The sequence below is a fragment of the Pristis pectinata genome, chromosome 1 (assembly GCF_009764475.1).
Source record: "Pristis pectinata isolate sPriPec2 chromosome 1, sPriPec2.1.pri, whole genome shotgun sequence".
NCBI classification, from domain to species: domain Eukaryota; kingdom Metazoa; phylum Chordata; class Chondrichthyes; order Rhinopristiformes; family Pristidae; genus Pristis; species Pristis pectinata.
In genome coordinates this window covers 137,882,561-137,904,675 of record NC_067405.1, presented here as the reverse complement: position 1 = coordinate 137,904,675, position 22,115 = coordinate 137,882,561, and the positions used below count along the sequence as shown (strand labels likewise).

At 47.3% G+C, this 22,115-nt stretch overlaps 1 protein-coding gene across 1 annotated transcript in view; it reads left to right on the top strand.

Moving 5' to 3' along the window:
- The window catches only part of LOC127567933 (acetyl-coenzyme A synthetase 2-like, mitochondrial), a 73,081-nt gene that overhangs the window by 47,337 nt on the left and 3,629 nt on the right, over positions 1-22,115 (top strand). The window contains exons 8-13 of the mRNA XM_052011155.1: positions 1,008-1,100; positions 9,174-9,286; positions 9,989-10,115; positions 11,797-11,924; positions 18,525-18,588; positions 20,499-20,620. Coding sequence (XP_051867115.1) covers positions 1,008-1,100; positions 9,174-9,286; positions 9,989-10,115; positions 11,797-11,924; positions 18,525-18,588; positions 20,499-20,620 — 647 coding nt within the window. The remainder of the gene's footprint in view (positions 1-1,007; positions 1,101-9,173; positions 9,287-9,988; positions 10,116-11,796; positions 11,925-18,524; positions 18,589-20,498; positions 20,621-22,115) is intronic.

The following is a 22,115-nucleotide window of genomic DNA, read 5'->3' as shown; positions in this document are numbered from 1 at the left end:
CACTCTCTGTGTAAAAAAAAAACTTACTCCTGACATCCCCCTTACACCTTCCTCTAATCACCTTAAAATTATGCCCTTCGTGTTAGCCGTTGTCGCCCTGGGAAAAAGTTTCTGACTGTCCACTCGATCTATGCCTCTTATCATCTTGTACACCTCTATCAAGTCACCTCTCATCCTCCTTCTCTCCAAAGAGAAAAGCCCTAGCTCACTCAATCTATCCTCATAAGACATATTCTCCAATCCAGGCAGCATCCTGGTAAATCTCCTCTGCACCCTCTCTAAAGCTGCCACATCCTTCCTATAATGAGGTGACCAGAACTGAACACAATACTCCAAGTGTGGTCTAACCACTTACCACTCTCCATGCAAAAAAAACTTCCCCTGCATATCTTCTTTTACATTTTCCCCCTCTCACCTTAAAGCTATGCCCTCTAGTATTTGGCATTTCTACCCTGGGAAAGAGACTCCAACTATCTGCTCCTCTCATAAGTTTATAAACTCCCCTCAGCCTCTGATGCTCCAGAGAAAACAATCCAAGTTTGTCCAACCTCTCCTTGTAGCTCTGTAATCCAGGCAACATCTTGGTAAGCTGATTCTGCACCCTCTCCAAAGTCTCCACATCCTTCCTGTAAGGCAGTGACCAGAACAGCACAAAATACTCCAAATTATGACCTAACCAAAGCTTTATACAGCTGCAACGTGACTTCCCAACTTTATACTCAATGCCCTGAGCGATGAAGATAAGTATGCCGTCCGCCTTCTTTACAACCCTATCTACAGTACTAACGTTGCCACTTTCAGGGATTATGGACGTGCACCTCCAGATCCATCTGTACATCAGTGTTCCTAAGGGTCCAGCCATTTACTGTATACCTTCCCCTTACATTTGACCTCCAGCCCACGAGCATAAGGACTAGAGCCCCCATTTGATGACCATGGTTACAGTCTGCTGGGAATATTAGCCAATAGAATGAAACAAATTTTCTTGTTCTGTCTGATCTCCTCAGTTGGCGAGCCTATCAATTCTGAGGCGTGGGACTGGTATTACCGAGTGGTTGGGGACGGCAGATGTCCAGTGGTGGATACCTGGTGGCAGACAGGTAAGAGGCTGCCTCATTTTGGAGACAGTGGCCATAACTCCTTGACCTTTACCATAGCCTTGAGCAGACGATATGGGAAAGTATTTAATTGGGGGAGGGGGAATTATGAGGCTATTAGGCAGGAAGTTGGGAGTGTAAATTGGGAACAGATGTTCTTGGGGAAGTGCACAGAGGAAATGTGGAGGTTGTTTAGGGAGTGCTTGCATGGGGTTCTGGATAGGCTTCTTCCACTGAGGCAGGGTAAGGACGGTAGAGTGAAGGAACTATGGTTAACACGAGAGGTAGAATATCTTGTCAAGAGGAAGAAAGAAGCTTACCTGAGGTTTAGAAAGCATGGATCAGACAGGGCTCTGGAGAGTTATAAGGTAGCCAGGTGGGAGCTCAAGAATGGACTTAGGAGAGGTAGAAGGGGGCATGAAAGGCCTAGAAGGCCTTGACGAGTAGGATTAAGGAAAACCCCAAGGTGTTCTACACGTATGTGAAGAATAGGAGGATGACTAGAGTGAGGGTAGGACCGATCAGGGATAAAAGAGGAAACATGTGCCTGGAGTCGGAAGAGGTAGGGGAGGTCCTTAATGAATACTTTGCTTCAGTATTCACCAGTGAGAGAGACCTTAACATTTGTGAGGATGGCATACAACAGGCTGATACGCTAGGGCATGTCGACGTGAGGAAAGGGGATGTGCTGGAACTTTTGAAAAACATTAGGATAGATAAGTCACCGGGGCTGGACGGGGTATATCCAAGGTTATTATGGGAAGCAAGGGAAGAGATTGCTGCGCCTTTGGCAATGATCTTTGCATCCTCAGTGGCCACAGGAGCAGTGCCAGGTGATTGGAGGGTGGCAAATGTTGTTCCTTTGTTCAAGAAAAGGGAGTAGGGATAACCCTGGGAATTACAGACCAGTGAGTCTTATTTCAGCAGTGGGCAAATTACTGGAGAAGATTCTTAGAGACAGGATTTATGGGCATTTGGAGAAGCATAGGCTGATTAGGGACAGTCAGCATGGCTTTGTGAGGGGCAGGTCGTGCCTCACGAGCCTGATTGAATTCTTTGAGGATGTGCCAAAGCACATCGATGAAGGTAGAGCAGTGGATGTGGTGTACATGGATTTTAGTAAGGCATTTGATAAGGTTCCTCATGGAAGGCTCATTCAAAAAGTCAGGAGGCATGGGATCCAGAGAAACTTGGCTGTGTGGATTCAGAATTGGCTTGCCCACAAGAAGACAGAGGGTGGTTGTAGATGGAGCATATTCTGCCTGGAGGTCGGTGACCAATGGTGACCAGGGACCCCTGCTCTTTGTGATTTTTATAAATGACTTGGATGAGGATGTGGAAGGGTGGGTTAGTAAGTTTGCAGATGACATGAAGGTTGGTGGTGTTGTGGATAATGTAGAAGGTTGCTGTAGGTTTCAACAGGACATTGATAGGATGCAGAGCTGGGCAGAGAAGTGGCAGGTGGAGTTCAACCCGGAAAAGTGTGAAGTGATACACTTTGGAAGATCGAATTTGAAGGCAGAATACAAGGTTAATGGCAGGACTCTTAGCAGTGTGGAGGAACAGAGGGATCTTGGGGTCCAGGTCCATAGATCCCTCAAGGTTGCTGCGCAGGTTGATAGAGTTGTTAAGAAGGCGTATGGTGCGTTGGCCTTCATTAGTCGGGGTACTGAGTTCAAGAACCGTGAAGTAATGTTGCAGCTCTATAGAACTCTGTGGTGAGACCACACTTGGAGTATTGTGTTCAGTTCTGGTCACCTCATTATAGGAAGGATGTGGAAACTTTTGAGAGGGTGCAGAGGAGATTTACCAGGATGCTGCCTGGATTGGAGAGCATGTCTTATGAGGATAGGCTGAGCGAGCTAGGGCTTTTCTCTTTGGAGAGAAGGAGGATGAGACGTGACTTGTCGGAGGTGCACAAGATGATAAGAGGCATATATTGAGTGGGCAGTCAAAGACTTTTTCCCAGGGCAAAAATGGCTAACATGAGGGGGCATAATTATAAGGTGATTAGAGGAAGATATAAGGGGGATGTCAGGGGTAAGTTTTGTACACAGAGAGTGGTGGGTGCGTGAAACGCACTGCCTGCAGAGGTTGTGGGGGAAGATACATTAGGGACATTTAAGAGACTCTTAGATAGGCACATGAATGATAGAAAAATGGGGGGCTATGTGGGAGGGAAGGGTTAGATATATATTAGTGCAGGATAAAATGTTGGCATAATATCATGGGCCAAAGGGCCTGTACTGTGCTGTAATGTTCTATGTTCTATCCAATCTCTCCTTGTAACTCAATCCTTCCAGTCACAGCAACATCCATGTGAATCTTTTCTGCATCTTCTCAAGCTTAATCACATCCCTCCTATAGCATGGCGACCAGAACTGCACACAATATTCCAGATGCAGTCTCACCAATGTCTTGTACAGCTGTTACATCTTGTCCCAAGTCTTATACTCACTGCCCCACCCGATGCATGCCATATGGGGGGCAGGGTGAGATGTGTGTTGGAGCTTTGGAGGAAGGTAGAGGGCATCAAAATAGTTTCGCACACACACCCATCTGTTCTCTCAGCCATCTTGGAGGCAGAAGCTGTAAGGTGGTACAGGGAGGGAGGAAGAAATGGAGGCAGTTTTCTCCTGACAAGATATTTTTCATGAAAATCATTTAAATGGAATCTTCATCCGCCTCAAGAAACTGCTTTAAAGCTTTCTTTTTTTGATGTACAGCTGCTGCTGTAATGTAGCAGCCAAGTAGCGCACAGCAAGCTCCCACAAAGCACAGTGTGATAATGACCCAGCTCCTCTGCTTTAGTGATGTTAATCGATGGATAAATATTGGAACGAGCAGCAGGTTTCCGAAAGTCTGGGGCTGTTCCTTATATGCAGGCATTTCATTGTGCAGGTGGGACGTCACCTTGAATGACTGCGGTCCGCATGGTGAAAATCCTCCCTGATTCTGTTAGATAACGGTGGCCCCAGAAACAGCGATGTATTTCCAAGTCTGGGTGCTGTGTGACTTAGAGGGGAACTTGCTGCTGGTGGTACCCTTATTGCCCTTGTCCAGGAGGACTTTGGGCTCCTTCCTGCAGTGTTCACTTCTACAGATGCTGTGCAGTGTTCTCTGGAACCTTCACTGAAGGCATGCAGTCACACTGTTGGGCAACACTGATGTGAATGCTCGTCAGACTGCCAGTTGGGTTTGATGTTTAAAGTTATCGTCACAGGAATAGGCCACAAAGGATCGGTTTACATTATCTTCTGCGAGCTTCAATCCGTTGTGAAGCTGGTCAGTCAGTGCCAAGTGATGTAGTGTATAAGTTACCAGACCACTAATCCCCGAAGCCTGTAGATCTAGACATGTGAGTGTAATCCCTTCATGCCGGCTGAAGAATTCAGTATATTGAATAACTTACTAAATTAAAAAGCTAGCAATCTTTAGACTCGTATTTTGAAGGGATCCACTTTTGTGCACTCGTGTCTGTTGGTCAAAAAGTCTATGTGCAACTCCAGAGCTGCAACAAGGCAGTTGGCTCTCATCTGCTGTGTGAAATGGCTCTGCAGACTACAGGGCTCAGCACTCTAGCTATCTCTGCACCCTGCCAATAATACACGGACAGAACCTGGATCTCACCCCCTTGAACAAAGCCAGTGCACGTGGGATTTAAAAAAAGGTCCGGCTTAAATTTAAAATGATGATGTAAGAGAAAGGACAAGGGCAAAGCAAGCAAGTTTCAAACCACATATACTTTTGAAGGAGGTATTTTTAAAAACACAGGTTGCGATTATGCACCTGGGAACTTTATGAAGTTCACCGTTAAATTCTGCTAATTTACCTGTACTACATCAATGTAACTGCACTGTGTAATGAATTGACCTGTACGATCGGTATGCAAGACAAGTTTTTCACTGTACCTTGGTACAAGTGACAATAACAAACCAATACCAATAATTCATATAAACGAGTGAGACTCTGGGATTTGGTAGAAAACCCTGCGTCTCAGTCTGGTCATGCAGTCAGGCCAGTTTTGGAGCCTGAGGTCAAGTTGAGTTTATTGCCATGTGCACAAGTACGGTGAGGTACAGGTACAGTGAAGAACTTGCTCGCAGCAGCAGCATCACAGACCTGGATGGGAAGGCTGTCAGGCTGCCATCCCCGGGTTTGTGGGAACACCAGGCACGGCTGTTGGTTTGCTGAGATGGGTTCCACTTTCGGCACCAGGCCTGATGGCAGGAGTTGCATCCTTGCTGGATGGTCTCGTATCACGATCTAATTTGGGGCAGATTGATCCCTGAGCACCTTGCTACTTCCCCGATGTCCCTGATTGTGCTTAGGGATTCATTCACGCAGAGTCTGAGTCGTGGCTTCAGATTGGAGCAGCAGAGCTTGGAATCGGCACATTAGGGATCTTGCTGTGCCCTTTGACATTAACGGGTGTGGCAGGCAGCACTGGTGAAAGTCTGCTGTCTTTCTGAATGGATGCAATCAGGACAGGTTAGAAACTGTTCCTCTCCTGCATGTGATCTTGGGAGGACTGTGTAATGATGGACACTTGTGTAACAGCACTTTTGTATTATAAATAGGAAAACTTGTATTTATATCATGGCTCTCTCAACTTTGAGATGGTCCAAATTGCTCTGTGATTCATGAAGTATTATAGGAAGTGCAGTTACTGTTGTAATATAGGGAACAGGGCAGCTAATCTGGCCGTAGGAAGCTCCCACAAACTGCAATGTGATTGCTGGATAATCTAGATGTGGGCTTGGGATAAAAGTTGGCCAGGATCGCACCTTTTACTTCCACTTGAGAGAGCAGACAGGACGGTTTAATATTTCATCTAAAGAATGGCAGATCTGACAGTGTGCCTCTCCCTCAGGACACAATTAATTGGGTGTTTGGATTCTCTGCTCAAAACTCTAGAATGGGGCTCAAAGCCTCCCCCTGCTGTCTGGATGACAGGAGCGCTCCCATCTGCAGCAACATGTAGCAGGAGTAAAGCCACTGGGAGACTGGTTTCCTCCACTGATTTGTTAACGGATTATGGGCTGTTTCAGCAAAGGAGGGAGCCAATCATTTCCAACTGCTGGATGACGCTGCGAGTAAAAAAAGTCCATTAATGCAATATCTCAGCTACTTACTGGGGCACAGTGGTTCTGGGCTGATTTATCAGGGCACAGAAAGAGTGTGTTTCAAGGAGAGTTGAGACAAAGCTATTGTGTGTGGAACTTCAGGAATGCCAATGATGTTAATTCCAACAACAGTATCATATTTATACTGAGGCTTTAATGGAATACAATATCCCAAGGTGCTGTGCAGGAGCATCTTAAAAGGAGAGCGAGGTTGAGAGGCAGAGAAATTTAAGGAAGGAATTCCAGAGCTTTGGACCAAGCAGCTGAAGGTATGGTTGCCAATGATGGAGCAATTAAATTTGGGAACAGTTAAGGGATCAGTGTTGGAGGTGCACAGGCCTCCTGGTGAAATCAGTACGCACACCTTGGTAAAGAAACTGAACTCATGCTAGACCATCTCCTCCATTTCTTGCTCTCTCAGTCGTGACTGAGTCACGGGAGGGAGCAAGGATGAGACGTGATGGTTGAGAAACCGGGAGGAAGGGCCGAGAGACAGGAGGAGGCTACAATGCAACGAGTCAGGATCATAGGAGGGAAGGTGGGAATTTTCTCAGTACCACCCACAAACTTGAAGCATCTCCAACCACTTCACAGCTAAGAAAATATGTCTGAAATGGAACCACAGTCGTAGGAAATGTGGCAGTCAGTTTGTGTTTAACAAGCTCCCATATACAGCGGTGAGATACAAGGCGAAAAGTGAATCATTCTTACCCAGAGATCAGGAGGTTTTTTTTTCCCTGACTTTTTTTTTAATCCTCTTAGCCCACTAATCCAGGGGTCAGCCGTGAGTTCACCACACACTGCCTCAGGCCCAAAAAAGTGGGGAGTTGTTTGAGAACTGAGAAGATCAAAAAGAAATCTACTTTTTATTGATGTTAGCTAAAGAGTATCTCGTGGACCGCCCACTCCTTCAAAATAATGTCATGCGGGTGTTGTATGTTTGACATCTTCCCCTCAAGACAAGCCCTCTACTAGTGCCAAGAAAACGAGCTGCTGGAGGGACTCAGTGGGTCAGGCACCATGGACAGTTGATGTTTTGGGTTGAGACTCTCCATTTCCCTCCACAGATGCTGCCTGACCCACTGAGTTCCTCCAGCTTTTTGCTCCAGGTTCCAGCATCTGCAGCCTCTTGTGTCTCCTCTGCTCGTCCTGCCTGGACCGGTCTCTGGACTGGGATTCAGATATTATCATTGAGTTATACAATGGGGAAACTCAGCTCACCAAGTCCACACTGACCATCAAACAATCATTTATACTAATACAGCATGGAAACAGGCCCTTCGGCCCAACTCATCCATGCTGACCAAGATGCCTGCCTAAGCTAGTCCCATTTGCCCGCATTTGGCCCATGTCCCTCTAAACCTTTCGTATCCATGTACCTGTCCAAATGTCTTTTAAATGTCATTATTATACCTGCCTCAACAACTTTCTCTGGCAGTTTGTTCCATATACGCACCACCCTCTGCATGAAGAAGTTGTCCCTCAGGACCCCTTTAAATCTTTCCCCCCTCAACTTAAACCTATGCCCTCTAGTTTTTGGTTCCCTTTCTCTGGGAAAAAGACTGTGTGTATTCACGCGATCTATGCTGCTCATGATTTTATACAATTCTTTCAGATCATGCCTCAGTTTTCTTTGCTCCAATGAATAAAGTCCTAGCCTTCCCAACCTCTCCCTGTAACTCAGTTGTAACTCACCATTTTATTCTCCCCGCATCCCCATCAACTCCTCCCTGATTCTACCCCTCACCTACACAATTGGAGCAATTTATGGTGGCTAATTAACTGACCAACCTGCACGTCTTTGAGGTGCGAGGGGAAACTGGAGCGCCCGCCGGAAATTCACGCGGTCACAGGGAGAACATGCAAACTCTGCATGGGCTGCACCGAATGTCAGGATTGAACCTGGGTTGCAGGAGCTGTGAGGCAGCAGCTCTGGTAAGTGCATGACTCTGCCGCTCACAAGGCAAGGACACTCTGGCTGAGGAACTGAAAGGGTTAACTATACAGGAAGAAAAGAGGCTGGTAAAAACCTTGTGTCCTGTGGGTTTTTATTCGCAACCCTTCCCTACACACAGGCCCAAACTGACCCCTGCTCTCAGCAGTTTGGTTCCCTTGAGGCAAAGACTACATTTAGCTCGTACAATTACTAATACAATTATGTAAGGAAAGAGTTAAATTAGTCAAAAGTCATTTCTGATTCCTCCTTAGTATGTGCAGTAGAGTGTAACACAAAATGGTGTCAGCTTGGACTGGGAGTGTTTTGAGAACTTACGGGAGTACAGATGCACATCCTTGAGATTAGATACCAGTGAAGAATGTTTTTTTCTTTACAGACCTGTTGTCTCTGTTTCTAAGTTAGGTGGTTAGGCCGAAGGTCACGAGTGATAAGGTACAAGCTGGTACCACTAAGTAATGGAAAAATACTGGGGTAAAAGTTATGTTAGGTTTTTGAGGGGTATAAAAGGGGGCACCTTCTTTGTGCAAACCAGGACCTTCCCTTAGGCTGGGTCACAACAGGTGCTAAGACACAGACAGGAGGCTGTGTGAGAGGCTGTCGGACACCTCGGGTTCCCTCTGGCAGTGTATAGATAGGTTCATTGATTGGTTGATAAGTATTATTTTGCTTCCTTCTGTATTTTTGAGTATTCTTCTTCCTTTCTGTATTTTATTCTTCATGTAACTCTTATAAAGTAGTTTCTATATCCTTTAATTCGTGTACAGTGCCTCCTTTGTTTGCAAATACATCTTGCTGCTGAATCAGGAAAGAACAAGGAACGAATTTTAAAATATTTTCATTACAAATTATTTTAGCCAATCTTTTTGGAGCCTGTTGCTGACATGTTTAATAAGGCAGAAGAGGGTTCTCAATGTTTCCGTGTTGAAGGCTGATTATCTGCCTTGAGGGTCCGATGAATTGACCTTCTGTGCTAATGGGCGGTTTGTCTTCCAGAGACTGGTGGAATCTGTATCGCCCCTTGCCCTGCCGAAAGAGACGCAGAGATCATCCCGGCCATGGTGATGAGGCCCTTCTTTGGAATAGATCCTGTCCTCATGGATGACCAGGTAACCGGGATACATCCGACCCCTGTCGCTCACGTTGCTGCTGCTGATGTCACTTGCCTGAGGAGCTCGGTAAAATTCCGGCCCGTGCAATTGGACCCTGAGCTGAAGGAGCAGTGTGTTCTGGCTGGGATCCAGTGGGAGTGAGGAGGATACTCGGTAATCTTAACTCTCAGTGAATGGGCTTGGGAAGTGCAGGTTTGAGGTAGTACCCCACCCCGACGATCCAGTGCTTACCGTGAGTCGGGAGGTGATGTCAGCTTCACCTGTGGTTCAGTAGTGAAGGACAGTACTCCGGGGATCAGGATGGTTCCAGCTTAGAATGTGTAGCATGGAAAGGGGCCACGCAGCCCATCTATTGCTCCACATGTATAGCTCCCATTGTGTCTACTTTGCCTTAACCTTTCAGCATGTGGATAGGAAAAGGTTTAGTGGGATATGCATCAAACGCAGGCAAATGGGCATCTTGGTCGGCATGGATGAATTGGCCTGAAGGGCCTGTTTCTGTGCTGTGACATATCTTTCTACTCCCTTAGCACTCGTGACCTTGTCTCTATTTTTTTTATCCCATAACCTTTCCTAGGAGAACGATTCAGCTCTGCCAGTTTGAGTTAGTGCTTTGTGAGCTCCATCTGTTGGATGATGTTGACTCGGCCCCTTTGATTTCACTGCAGAATTGTACTGACTCTGCTCTGTCTGTTCCAGGGGAGGAGGTTAATGGGCAACAACACCGCTGGTTCTCTCTGCATCGCCCAGCCTTGGCCTGGAATGGCCCGAACTATCTACAACGACCATGACAGATTCATTACCACGTATTTCAAACCCTACCCCAGTGAGTGCACACGTTGCATTGATAGTGCAGATTTATTGGATGGGTACAGGGAAGGGCTTCAGTTATTGGGAGAGACTGGGGAAACTGCCTGGGGTAGAGAATATTAAGGGGAGAATTATCAGAAAAGAGATTTGACAAAGTAATTAGGAGAGATTGTTTGTGCTGGTAGAATGGCTGGGAACCAGAAGATGTGCATTGAAGAAAATTGGCCAAAGAACTGGGGTGGGGGGAAGTAAATGAAGTAGAACCCGCTTACCCAATGAGATATTAGATCTGGAACACACTGAATGGGTGAGAGGTCAATTCAGTTGCTAAGTGGGATTGGATACACAGCTGAAAACCAGCTTTCCTCCATGGACTCTGTCTACACTTCTCGCTGCCTCGGTAAAGCAGCCAACATGGTCAAAGACCCCTCCCACCCCGGTCATTCTCTCTTCTCCCCCTCCCATGGAGCAGAAGATACAAAAGTCTGAAAGCGCGTACCACCAGACTCAAGGACAGCTTACCTCGCACTGTTATAAGACTATTGAACAGACCTCATGCGCTCTTGACCTCACAATCTACCTCGTCATGGTCCTTGCACTGTATTGTCTACCTGCTCTGCACCTTCTCTGCAACTGTAACACTATACTCTGCATTCTGTTATTGCTTTTCCCTTGTACTACCTCACTGTATGGATGTTGTGAAATAATCTGTATGGATGGCCTCAGAACTAGTACAGAGTGCATTGAGGTAAATTTAAAAGAGTAGAACAATTATAGCAAAAGTAATAAGTAGATCTGCAGAGAGCAGCTTGCAGCGCTAGTCACCACGCTCCAGGGCCATCTTGTCATTACAAGGAGAATTGATAGAAGTTAATGTGCTTCCTAGAAGTAGTAAGTTTAAGGAGTCACTTGATTGAATTATTCCAAGATATTAGGAGCTGATGTGGTGAATGGAAAGAAACAACTTACACTGGTTGTGAAGTCTTGCGAAAGCAGAGGCAGGCCTTTCAGTGATGGAGTTAGGAAACACTCCTACACATTGTGGGTGGTAGAAATTTGGAAGCCTCTACAGCAATTAGCACTTGGTGCTGGGTTGACTGATAATTTAAAATGGATGGATTTTCCATAACCAAATAAGGGTTATGAGGTAAAGTCTAGCCTGTGGAGTTAGGCGGTGGAGCAGACTTGATCCTTCTGCAAGGTAGAATAGGCTGGAGGGGTTAAATAGATGAGAAATGTTCCCATCCCTTCCATGATGGGGACTATTGGAGAGAGAGAACTTGCCCAGGCTTGATAGGCTGAATAGTTTCCTTCTGTGCTGCCTCATTCTGTGCTAAAGCAGGACACGTCCGCTAGTAAAATGTGTCAAGATTGGTACTGCAGAATAGGAACATTGAGGGGATGAGATTCTTCCTGCTAGGATTTGGGATCAAAGCTCCTCGGAGCTGGTTCCAATTCAATTCTACTCCTGAAGCTTCCGCTGTAACAGGAGAAGAAATTTAAAACCAGGGAGTTGCCAGACTGCCCAAAGCCTCAGTGACGAGAGCCTGTGGGAGGCATTCAGGGGGCTACTGATCACTGTGGGACTGACAGTAAAGGGGAGCAAAAGTCCCAGTGCAAGAGCAGAGAAATGACTTCCAAAGTTGGAGCCACGATGAATGATTTCTGAGGCACTTTCTTCCCTCTCTCTTTTGCAGACCACTTTTTCACAGGTGACGGGGCGTACAGATCCGAGAAAGGCTATTACCGGATCACGGGCAGACTGGATGATGTCATCAACGTCAGCGGACACAGGCTAGGCACAGCTGAGATCGAAGGCGCTGTGGTAGGAGAAGCGAGATGGGGGGGTGGGGAGGGGACGTGCATTTAAATGTTTGGGGATTTATTGAAAGAATTATCTCATGGGATGTAGGCCTTCACTCCAAGGCACTCTCCTTCCTGTTGCTAAATGGGATGCAACAGCTGTGGCATCCATGGGGCGCTGTGCACGATCACAGCAGCAGAAATGTATATCACCGTAATCTGTAAGTTTAAGGCCCAGTGTATCCCTCACTATCATTACTATCAAGGGAGGGGATCAACTCTGGTTCAATATGGAGTGTGGACAAGCTTGCCAAAAACAGCAGCAGGTGTACCTAAAGGTGAGAGGTCAGCCTGGTGAAAGCTGCAGCACCTTGGACCATGTGTGCGCTAAACAGCACACAGTAGATAGGGCTAAGTAATCTCGCTGCCAGTGGATCAGATCAAAGCTCTGCACATCTAGTCCTGAAGGGTGGCGGACAATTAAACAGCCAATGGGAGAAGGTGGATTCAAGAACATCCCCACCCTCGGTGATGGCGGGGTCCAGCAATGTGAATGATAAAGATAAGCAGTTGTAACCATGTTCAACCAAAAATGTCCAGTGGACAATCCATCTTGGCTTCTTCCTGAAATTCCCACTGACCCAGAAGCCAGTCTTCAACCAATTCGACTCACTCCGCGTGATACCACGAAGTGGCTGAGACCACAGTATAGGCCATGGGGCTAGACAACATCCCAGTGGTAGGGCTGAGACGTGAGCTCCAGAACTATCCCTGTTGCTAGCCAAGGTGTTACAGTACAGTTACGACACTGGCACCTTCCTGATAATATGCAAGATTGTCTTGTGGGGTTAAGACATACCTTCCCGCAACAGAAGGTATGTCCTGTTCATAAAGAGCAGATCAAATCCAATTTGGCTGCTCAGTCAGTCTACATTAGCAAAGAGACGGAAGGTGCTAGCAGCAGTGCTATTGAGAGGCGCACTCACCAATGCCAAGGTTGGAGCTCACCAGGACCACTCAGCACCGAACTTCATCTCAGCCTTTGTCCAAACATGGACCAAGGAGCTGGATTGCACAGGTGCAGTGAGAGTGGCTGGCCTTGACACTCAGACGGCATTTGACCAAGTGTGGCATGGAGGTGCCCTGGTAACACTGAAATCAGCCGGCATCAAAGCTCTCTGGGTGGTTGGAGTCAAACCTGACACAAAAGGAAGGTGGTCGTGATTTTTGGAGGTCAGTCATCCCGGCCCCAGCACGTCACTCCTCAGGGCAGGGTCCTCGGCCCAGCCATCTTCAGCTACTTCATCAATGACCTTCGCTCCATCGTAAGGTTGGAAGTGGGGATTTCACTGATGACTGTGTAATGTCCAATCTCATTTGCAAGTCCTCAGAAAGCAAACAATCCCGTATGCAGCAACACCTGGGCAACATTTGGACACGATAGGTTACAAGTAACATTTTTGCTACAGAAGTGCTAGGCAATGGCCACGGCCAACATGAGACTCTTGATATTCAATGGCATCACCATTCACCATCAATATCCTGAGGGTCACTTCGGGACCAGACACATCAATACCATGGCTACAGGAGGAGGTTAGAGGCTGGGTATCCTAGGTCAAGTGACTCTCCTCCTGACATTCTAAGGCCCTTCCACCATCTACAAAGTACGTCAGGATTGTGAATACTCTTCACTCGTCTGGATAAAGTGCAGCACCAACGACACTCAAGAAGCTCAACAACATCCAGGACAAAGCAGCCCACTTGATTGACACCCCATCAACCTCCTTAGAACATAGAACAGTACAGCACAAGAACAGGCCCTTCAGCCCATAATGTCTGTGCTGACCATGACACCAGATGAAACTAATTCCATCTGCCTGCACAGGATCCATATTGCTCCATTCCCTTCATGTTCATGTGTCTGTCAAAACTGAACAACCATTCCCTCTTGTTGTTCAGAGGGAAGATACTCTGAAGATACTCTCCCAGGCTACTCCATCAGCACCTTCACCAGAAGGACTGCAGCATTTCAACGGGGTATAGCCTTGGGGATGACGAGACCCTAAGACCATAAAATATAGGGGTAGAATTAGGCCATTCGGTCCATCAGGTCTGCTCCGCCATTCAATCGATTGATTATCCCCCCCCACCCCCCCCCCGCCCATTCCCCCACCTTCTTCCCGTAACCCTTAACCCACCAATCAAGAACCTATCAATCTCTCCCTTAAATACACCCAATGACCTGGCCTTTCACAGATTCACCACCCTCTGGCTGAAGAAATTCCTCCTCATCTCAGTTTTAAAGGGACGTCCCTTTATTCTGAGGCTGTGCCCTCAGATCCTAAACTCTCCTGCTAATGGAAACCATCCTCTCCACGTCCACTCTATCCAGGCCTTTCAGTAGGGATGGGCAATAAATGCTGGTCTTAGTGATCGTTAGATCCCGCAATGTTTAATAAAAATTGCTTTCGACTGGATGACCAAGGGGATGGGGATGCTTCAGGTCTGCCCGCTGAATCACAGAAGAGGGCATTTAGCAGTCAACCATGTTGATGTGGGACTGGGCAGAGACCACAGTATTCCTTCCTGAAAGGCCACTGGTGTCAATCCATGGCACTTATAATTACACCACATTTTATTATTTCTTTGTTTTCTAAACTAGGGCAGGCACGGTATTGTAGCGGTTAGTGTAATGCTATTACAGCGCCAGCGACCCGGGTTCAATTCCGGCCGCTGTCTGTAAGGAGTTTGTACGTTCTTACCGTGTCTGCGTGGGTTTCCTCCGGGCGCTCCGGTTTCCTCCCACGTTCCAAAGATATACCGGTTAGGAAGTTGTGGGCATGCTATGTTGGCGCCGGAAGCGTGGCGACACTTGCGGGCTGCCCCCAGCACACTCTACGCAAAAGATGCATTTCACTGTGTCTTTTGATGTACATGTGACTAATAAAGATATCTTATAAAATTGTGAAGGACATATTTATGATGGCAGGAGTACAGTGAAGGTTTACCTGACTGATTCATGTTGATTGAGGAGAGGTCATAGAGTTCTACAGCACGGAAACAGGCCCTACGGCCCAACTCATCTATGCCGCCCAAGATGTCTATCTGAGCTAGTCCCATTTGCCCACGTTTGGCCCATATCCCTCTAAACCTTTCCTGTCCATGTACCTGTCAAAATGCCTTTTAAACATTGTAATTGTACCCGCCACCACCACTTCCTCTGGCAGCCCGTTCCATATACCCTCCACCTTCTGTGTGGAAAAAGTTGCCTCTTGGTTAAGCAAACTGGGCCGGTAATCACTTGAGTTTAGCAAAGTAAGAGATGACGTGATTGAAATCTACAAAATTATTACATGATTTCTCAGGGTAAATGCAAGGATGACGTTTCCTCTGACATGGATGTTCAGAACTTTGGGTCACAATCTCAAACTGAGGGGTTGAGCATTTAGGAGAGAATTGAGAAGAAATCTCTTCATCCAGAGGTTTGGGGTTTTGGAATTCTATACCCAAGAAAGCTGCGGAGCTCAGTCACCGAGTCTATTCCAGACAGGGACCTCGAGGTATTTAGTTATTCAGGGAATCAAGGAATTTGTAGCTACTGCAGGAAATTAGTGCTGAGGTGAAAGATCAGCCATGATCTTACAGAGGCACAAGGCTGGGCTGAAAGACCTCTGTCTGCTTCTGGTTCTTATATTCATATGTTTAAATCCTCAAAATGCTCAGTAGGATTTGAACTCTGATTCACTGATCTTTGTTTAAAGGATATCAGTTTAAGAAATGGCATATTTCCCGATTGTTCATATGAATTCTCCCAGTTCATGTACGTAGCGCAGGTCCAATCCAGAGCAAAGTTCCCCTAGAGCAACAAAGATTCTGCTGGAGGAACTCAGTGGGTCGAGCTGCATCTGTGGAGGGAGAGGAATTGTCAACGTTTCAGGTAGTGGTCAATGTTCTGATGCAGGGTCCTGACCTGAAACATCGACAATTTCTTTCTCTCCACAGATGCTGTTCGATCCGCTAAATTCCTCCAGCAGATGGTTTGTTGCTACAGGTTCCAGCATCTGCAGTCTCTTGCATCTCCAAAGTTCCCTTGGTATTAACTTCATGGACAGATTAGAGCTGCTTTGACAACCAGTTAAGCAGACCGGAGACTTCCACCATTGAGCAGACCCAGCTTCTCAGCCACTGCTAAAAGAGGGTCTTTCTCGATCAAGGCAGTTCTGCTGGCTGCCGTGAGTAACGAAAACTGAACTGAGGCCTGTTCTCCCACTGTAAACGAGGGTTAATGACGGTGCCTGTGCTGCGTACTTTTGTCCTAGTGTATCCTGCTCATGAGCTGTCAAAGACACAGGAGTAGGCTACCTTGGCTTCTCCCCACCATCCAATGAGATCATTGGCCTCAATTCTACTTTCCTGCTTGTCCCCCCTGGATTCCCCGAAAATATAAACATGCAGTTGGTAGGTTAATTGGTCAGTGTAAACTGACTCTGGTGTGTAGGTAGGATATAGAAGAGTACAGCACAGGAACAGGCCCTTCAGCCCACAATGTCTTTGCCAAACACAATGCCAAATTAAACTAAATCTCTTCGGCCTGCACATGATCTGTATCCCTCCATTCCCTGCCCGTTCATGTGCCTGTCTAAATGCCTCTTAAATGTTGCTATCCTATCTGCTTCCACTGCTACCCCTGGCAGCCCGTTCCAGGCACCCACCACACTCTGTGTGAAACAAAAACCTTCACTCCGTCCACCGTACCATCCGGGATGTCCCAGTGGCTGGCCATTTCAATTCCACTTCCCATTCCCACACTGACATGTCTGTCCAAGGTCTCCTCCACTGCCGGGTCACAGCTTAACAAAAATGAGAGGAACAGCACCTCACATTCTGCCTGGGCAGTCTCCAACCCGGCGCCATGAACGTCAAATTCTCAAGCTTCCGGTAACCACTCGCCCTCTGTCCTTTTACCTCTATTTTTCCTTTTGTTTCTTCTTCTCTCTTCTGATCCCACCAGCCCCATTACTTTACCCTACCCCACCCTTTCCACCTGCCCGTCACCCACACACTCCTCCCACTGGTCCCCCTCCCCACCTCCCTCCCTTTATTCCAGGCTCCGCCATCCCTTCCTATCAGATTCCATCACCTTCAGTCACTTCCACCTATCACCTGCCAGCCCTCATCTGCCTATTACCCCTCCTCACCTGGATCCACCTATCACCTTCCAGCCCTCATCTGCCTATCACCCCTCCTCACCTGGATCCACCTATCACCTGCCAGCCCTCATCGGTCTATTACCCCTCCTCACCTGGATCCACCTATCACCTGCCAGCCCTCATCGGTCTATTACCCCTCCTCACCTGGATCCACCTATCACCTTCCAGCCCTTATCTGCCTATCACCCCTCCTCACCTGGATCCACCTATCACCTGCCAGCCCTTATCTGCCTATCACCCCTCCTCACCTGGATCCACCTATCACCTGCCAGCCCTCATCTGCCTATCACCCCTCCTCACCTGGATCCACCTATCACCTGCCAGCCCTCATCGGTCTATTACCCCTCCTCACCTGGATCCACCTATCACCTTCCAGCCCTTATCTGCCTATCACCCCTCCTCACCTGGATCCACCTATCACCTGCCAGCCCTTATCTGCCTATCACCCCTCCTCACCTGGATCCACCTATCACCCGCCAGCCCTCATCTGCCTATCACCCCTCCTCACCTGGATCCACCTATCACCTGCCAGTACTTCCTCCACCCCTTCCCTCCACCTTTGTATACTGGCTATCTCCCCCTTTTTTGTTTTACCGTCCAGATAAAACGTCATCTGTCAACTTCCCTCCATAAATGCTGCCTGACCCCGCTGACTTCTTCCAGTACGTACCTCTTGTATTGCCCTTCACATCTCCTTTAAACTTTCCCCCCTCACCTTAACTGCATGCCCTCTAGTACTTGACATTTCTACCCTGTCTACCCTATCTATGCCCCTCATAATTTTATAAACCTCTATCAGGTCTCCCCTCAGCCACTGACACTCCAGAGAAAACAACCTAAAGTTGTCCAACCTCTCCTTATAGCTCATACCCTCTTATCCAGGCAGCATCCTGGTAAACCTCTTCTGTACCCTTTTCTAAAGCCTCCACATGGGGTGACCAGAATTGCATGCTATAGATGAGTGGTAGAATCTAGGAGAGGGTGTGGGTGGTCAGTGTGGAGTTGTTGGGCTGAAGGGCCTGTTTTCATGTTGTATCTCCCTGTGGCTATTCGACTCGGCATCAAAGCATCCACGGTCCTCTAGAATTCCAAAGGTTCACAACCCTCAGAGAGAAAAAAATTCCTCCTCATCTCTGCTTCAAACAGGTGACCTTTAATTTTTAGTCCCCTCCAGTACTAGTGTCTCTCATCAGGGGAAACCTCTTCACAGCATCTCCCGTCAAACTCCCTCACAACCTGAGATGTTTCAATATAATCACCTTTCATTGTTCACACATCAGAGTGGAGGCCCAGTCTTTCCTCACCAGTCATCCCCTTATCCCAGGGTTGCTCTAGTGCTGTGGGGAGAGGAGCCTTTAAGACAAGATGGTCAGATTAAAGCATTGATCCTCAAGTTTTCTTTGAACTTTTAGAACCAACACCGAGTTGTGGCCGAATCCGCAGCAATCGGATGCGCTCATGAGATCAAGGGAGAAGGTAAGAGGAGCAATGAGAGAGAGGCAGAGGGAGTTATGCAGCTGTAGTGAGTGGTAACAGAAGGCACTCGCTGAGGCTCATGTGTTCCTTGAGACTGAAGAGGGATTGTACATTTCTTTGTCTGGGGAGTTGGGGTGGGGTGGTGGGGAGTTGGGGTGGAGGGGGTGGGGAAGGGTAGGAGAGCTGGGGAGGGATGTCATGATGCTGCTCTTTGGAAAGCAGAGAAGGTAATAAGGTGCTGAAATGATTAAACTGCTGGTGTAAGATTTAATCTTTTCAAAGGTCACAGATTACTCCATAGGTTGAGAAATTACTGGTTTATTGTGAAGCAAAAGTTACAACATAACGTCCAACAAGTGAAGAGTTTATCGGGTAGAAAGCTAACAGGAGGAATACTAGCAATGTCATAGCACTCTCTCTCTATGTCTCTGTCTCTCTCTGTTTCTGACTGTCTCTCTCTCTTTCAGTCCCTCTTTCTCTCTCTCTCTGTCCCTCTTTGGAACAGTTCAGTCAGCTATTTGTGCTGTTCCTTTATTTTCTTGAGCTTGATGTATGTTGAACTTTGATATCCTGAAGGACTCTCCTCTATCTGCCCTCCTGCTCCCTGCACCCTCTCATTTCAATGGGTAGACCAGACCTTTACGTTAGTCGTTAGTTTAATCTTCATGGTTACCAGCCTTGTGACAGTGGACAAGTGTACAAAATGTGCTTCTTCTTTCCTAATCCTGATGTCAGTCTTTTCTAATCAATCATGTGTTTGTCTTTTGCAAGAACATCCTGTAAGATTCTGCTGGTGGAAACACTGGATGTGGACCTCTTGACTCGGCTCCCTCGGCCTTAGTCAATTATAATCCCAGCACATGGGCCTGATTTTCTGAGCTGTACCCTTGTGAAAGAAGGTTGTAATCTAAGCGGATGTTGTCCATTGCTGGCAGGCTTGGGGTGTCATTTAAATAAATGTGGCTCTTTCTCTTTCAGCTACAGATTGCTAATGCATACCAGTTTCTTGCCTGTCCCATTTATTCCAGAGCCCAGCTTGGAGGAATCTACTCACCATCTCTTCCCTCTCTGCTCCAACGCTTGGGGTTCTTATTTCAGAATTAATCCCATTTAGCTTCCAATGTTTCCATCCACTAGCATGAGCCAATCACATTAAACCTAGAACAGTACAGCACAGGAACACACCGATGTCTACACCGACCACACTGCCAAATGAAACTAATCCCATCTGCCTGCACGTGATCCGTATCCCTCCATTCCCTTCACGTTCATGTGTCTGTCTAAATGCCTCTTACGTGCCACTATCGTGTCTGCTTCCACCACCACCACTCCTGGCAGATGGTTCCAGGCACCCACCACTTTAAACTTTCCCCCTCTCACTTTAAAGCTACGCCCTCTAGTATTTGACATTTCTACCCTGGGAAAGAGACTCTTATTTGCCCGTCTCGTGATTTTATAAACATCTATCAGCTCTTCCCTCAGCCTCTGACGCTCCAGAGAAAACAATCCAAGTCTGTCCAACCTCTCTTTATAGCTAATACTCTGTAATCCAGGCAGAATCCTGGTGAACCTCCTCTGCACCCTCTTCAAAGCCTCCACATCCTTCTTGTAATGGGATGACCAAAACCCAACACAATACTCCAAATGCGGCGTAACCGCAGTTTTACACAACTGAAACATGACTTCCCGACTCTGATACTCAAGGTCCCAACCGATGAAGGCAAGCATGCCATACGCCTTCTTTACCATCCTATCTACTTGTGTTGACTTCAAAGTGACCAGGAGGTTACATGCCTATTTTGGGGTTCAGTAGGTACATTGTTCAGATGGATGAGAAAGATTTTTCTCTCGTAGGGATACCTCATGAAGTTGGGGAAGGTGTGGTTGATGTTAGTCCTTTTTCTCCCCAGCTTCCTATGTCTTCATTGTTCTAAAGGATGGAGTTGACATGACTGAGCACGTCATCAGAGAGGAACTGAAAGGCATCGTCTCCCAGAAGATTGCTAAGTACGCTGTTCCTGATTACATCCAGGTAATGTCCTGGTGTGGTGTGTTCTGGATTGGGAACTGTTCTAATCCATGCAGTGGGGTGTCTGTCCACATATAACCCCAGAATGCCAGCAACAGCTGGGCCCAGCAGTGTGCAGGAGTTGTGCACCTGTGCTCCAGTGTCTTACACCTTGCAATGCCTGGACCCAGGGTAAGCACTCCTGCAGACAAGGCACTCAATCCTGGCCATATCACAGGGGCATGCAATGTAGGAATGGATTAAAGAACAGATGACCAAGTGGCATAAACCTTCCTCCATAGTTTAACGAGTCATAGACTCAAACAGCATGGAAACAGGCCCTTCAGCCCACCAAGTCCGTGCCAGCCACCAAGCACCCATTTACACTAACCCTACACTAATCCCATTTGTTCTTGCCACATTCCCATTAACTTTTCCCAGATTCTACCAATCACCCGTACACTAGGGGCAAATTTACAATGGCCAATTAACCTACCAACCTGCACATTTTTTGGGATGTGGGAGGAAACCGGAGCATCCTGAGGAAACCCACACAGTCACAGGGAGAATGTGCCGACTCCGCACTGATGGCAGCGGAGGTCAGGACGGAACCCAGGTTACTGGAGCTGTGAGGCAGCGGATCTACTGGCTGCACCACTGGGTCAGTAAGGAATCATTGGAAAGTCTTCCAATATTCCAGTGACCATGTTTTGGTGTGGTACAGAGCAAAGATCACTGCATCTTATCTGATCCAACACCAGCAGCCATAGAAGGCAGTACAATTGTCATTGTCTCAGCTAAAGGGACAAATTTCAGTATCAGCCTTGGCTCAGTGGTAACTCACTGCTGAGACTGGGACTTGTTTGCACGAAGCTCAGAGTAGACAGTATACACGGTAATAATAAATGCAATGACGAGCACAAAACAGCAGAATGGTGCAAAGATTGTAGTGCCCCACCCTCTGTGTGAAAAACCTACCCCTCAGATATTCACCATACCCCGTCAACAGTACTGATCAAACTTGAGCAACTAGCAACAAAGACAAGAACGGCTGGTAGAAGAGAACCATCACCACTGCAGATTTCCCTCCAAATCACACTCCACCCTGACTTAGAAATATATCGCAGTTCCATCGCCGTTGCTAAGTCTAAATTATGGAGCACCTTACCCAACATCACTGTAGGAGAACCTTCATCAGTCAGACAGTAGTGGTTTGAAGTGGGATCTCAACACACACCTTTCCAGGGGTAGATCGCAATGGGGATCAAGTACTGGCCCACAATCTGTGAAGGAATAAAAAGTAGCCATGACGAGCACTTCAGATAGTGAATTGAAAAGCTCTGAATCTTGGCAGTAGAAGGCACGGCAGCCAATGGTGTGTGATGAAGTCGGTGTTCGTACAGAGGCTGGAGTTGGAGGAAGGCAAACATCTCAGAGGATTGTAGGGCTGGTGCGGACAGGCAATGTAGACCAAACAACAACAGCGACCTCCTTCTCAACACCAAACCACATAGGAGAT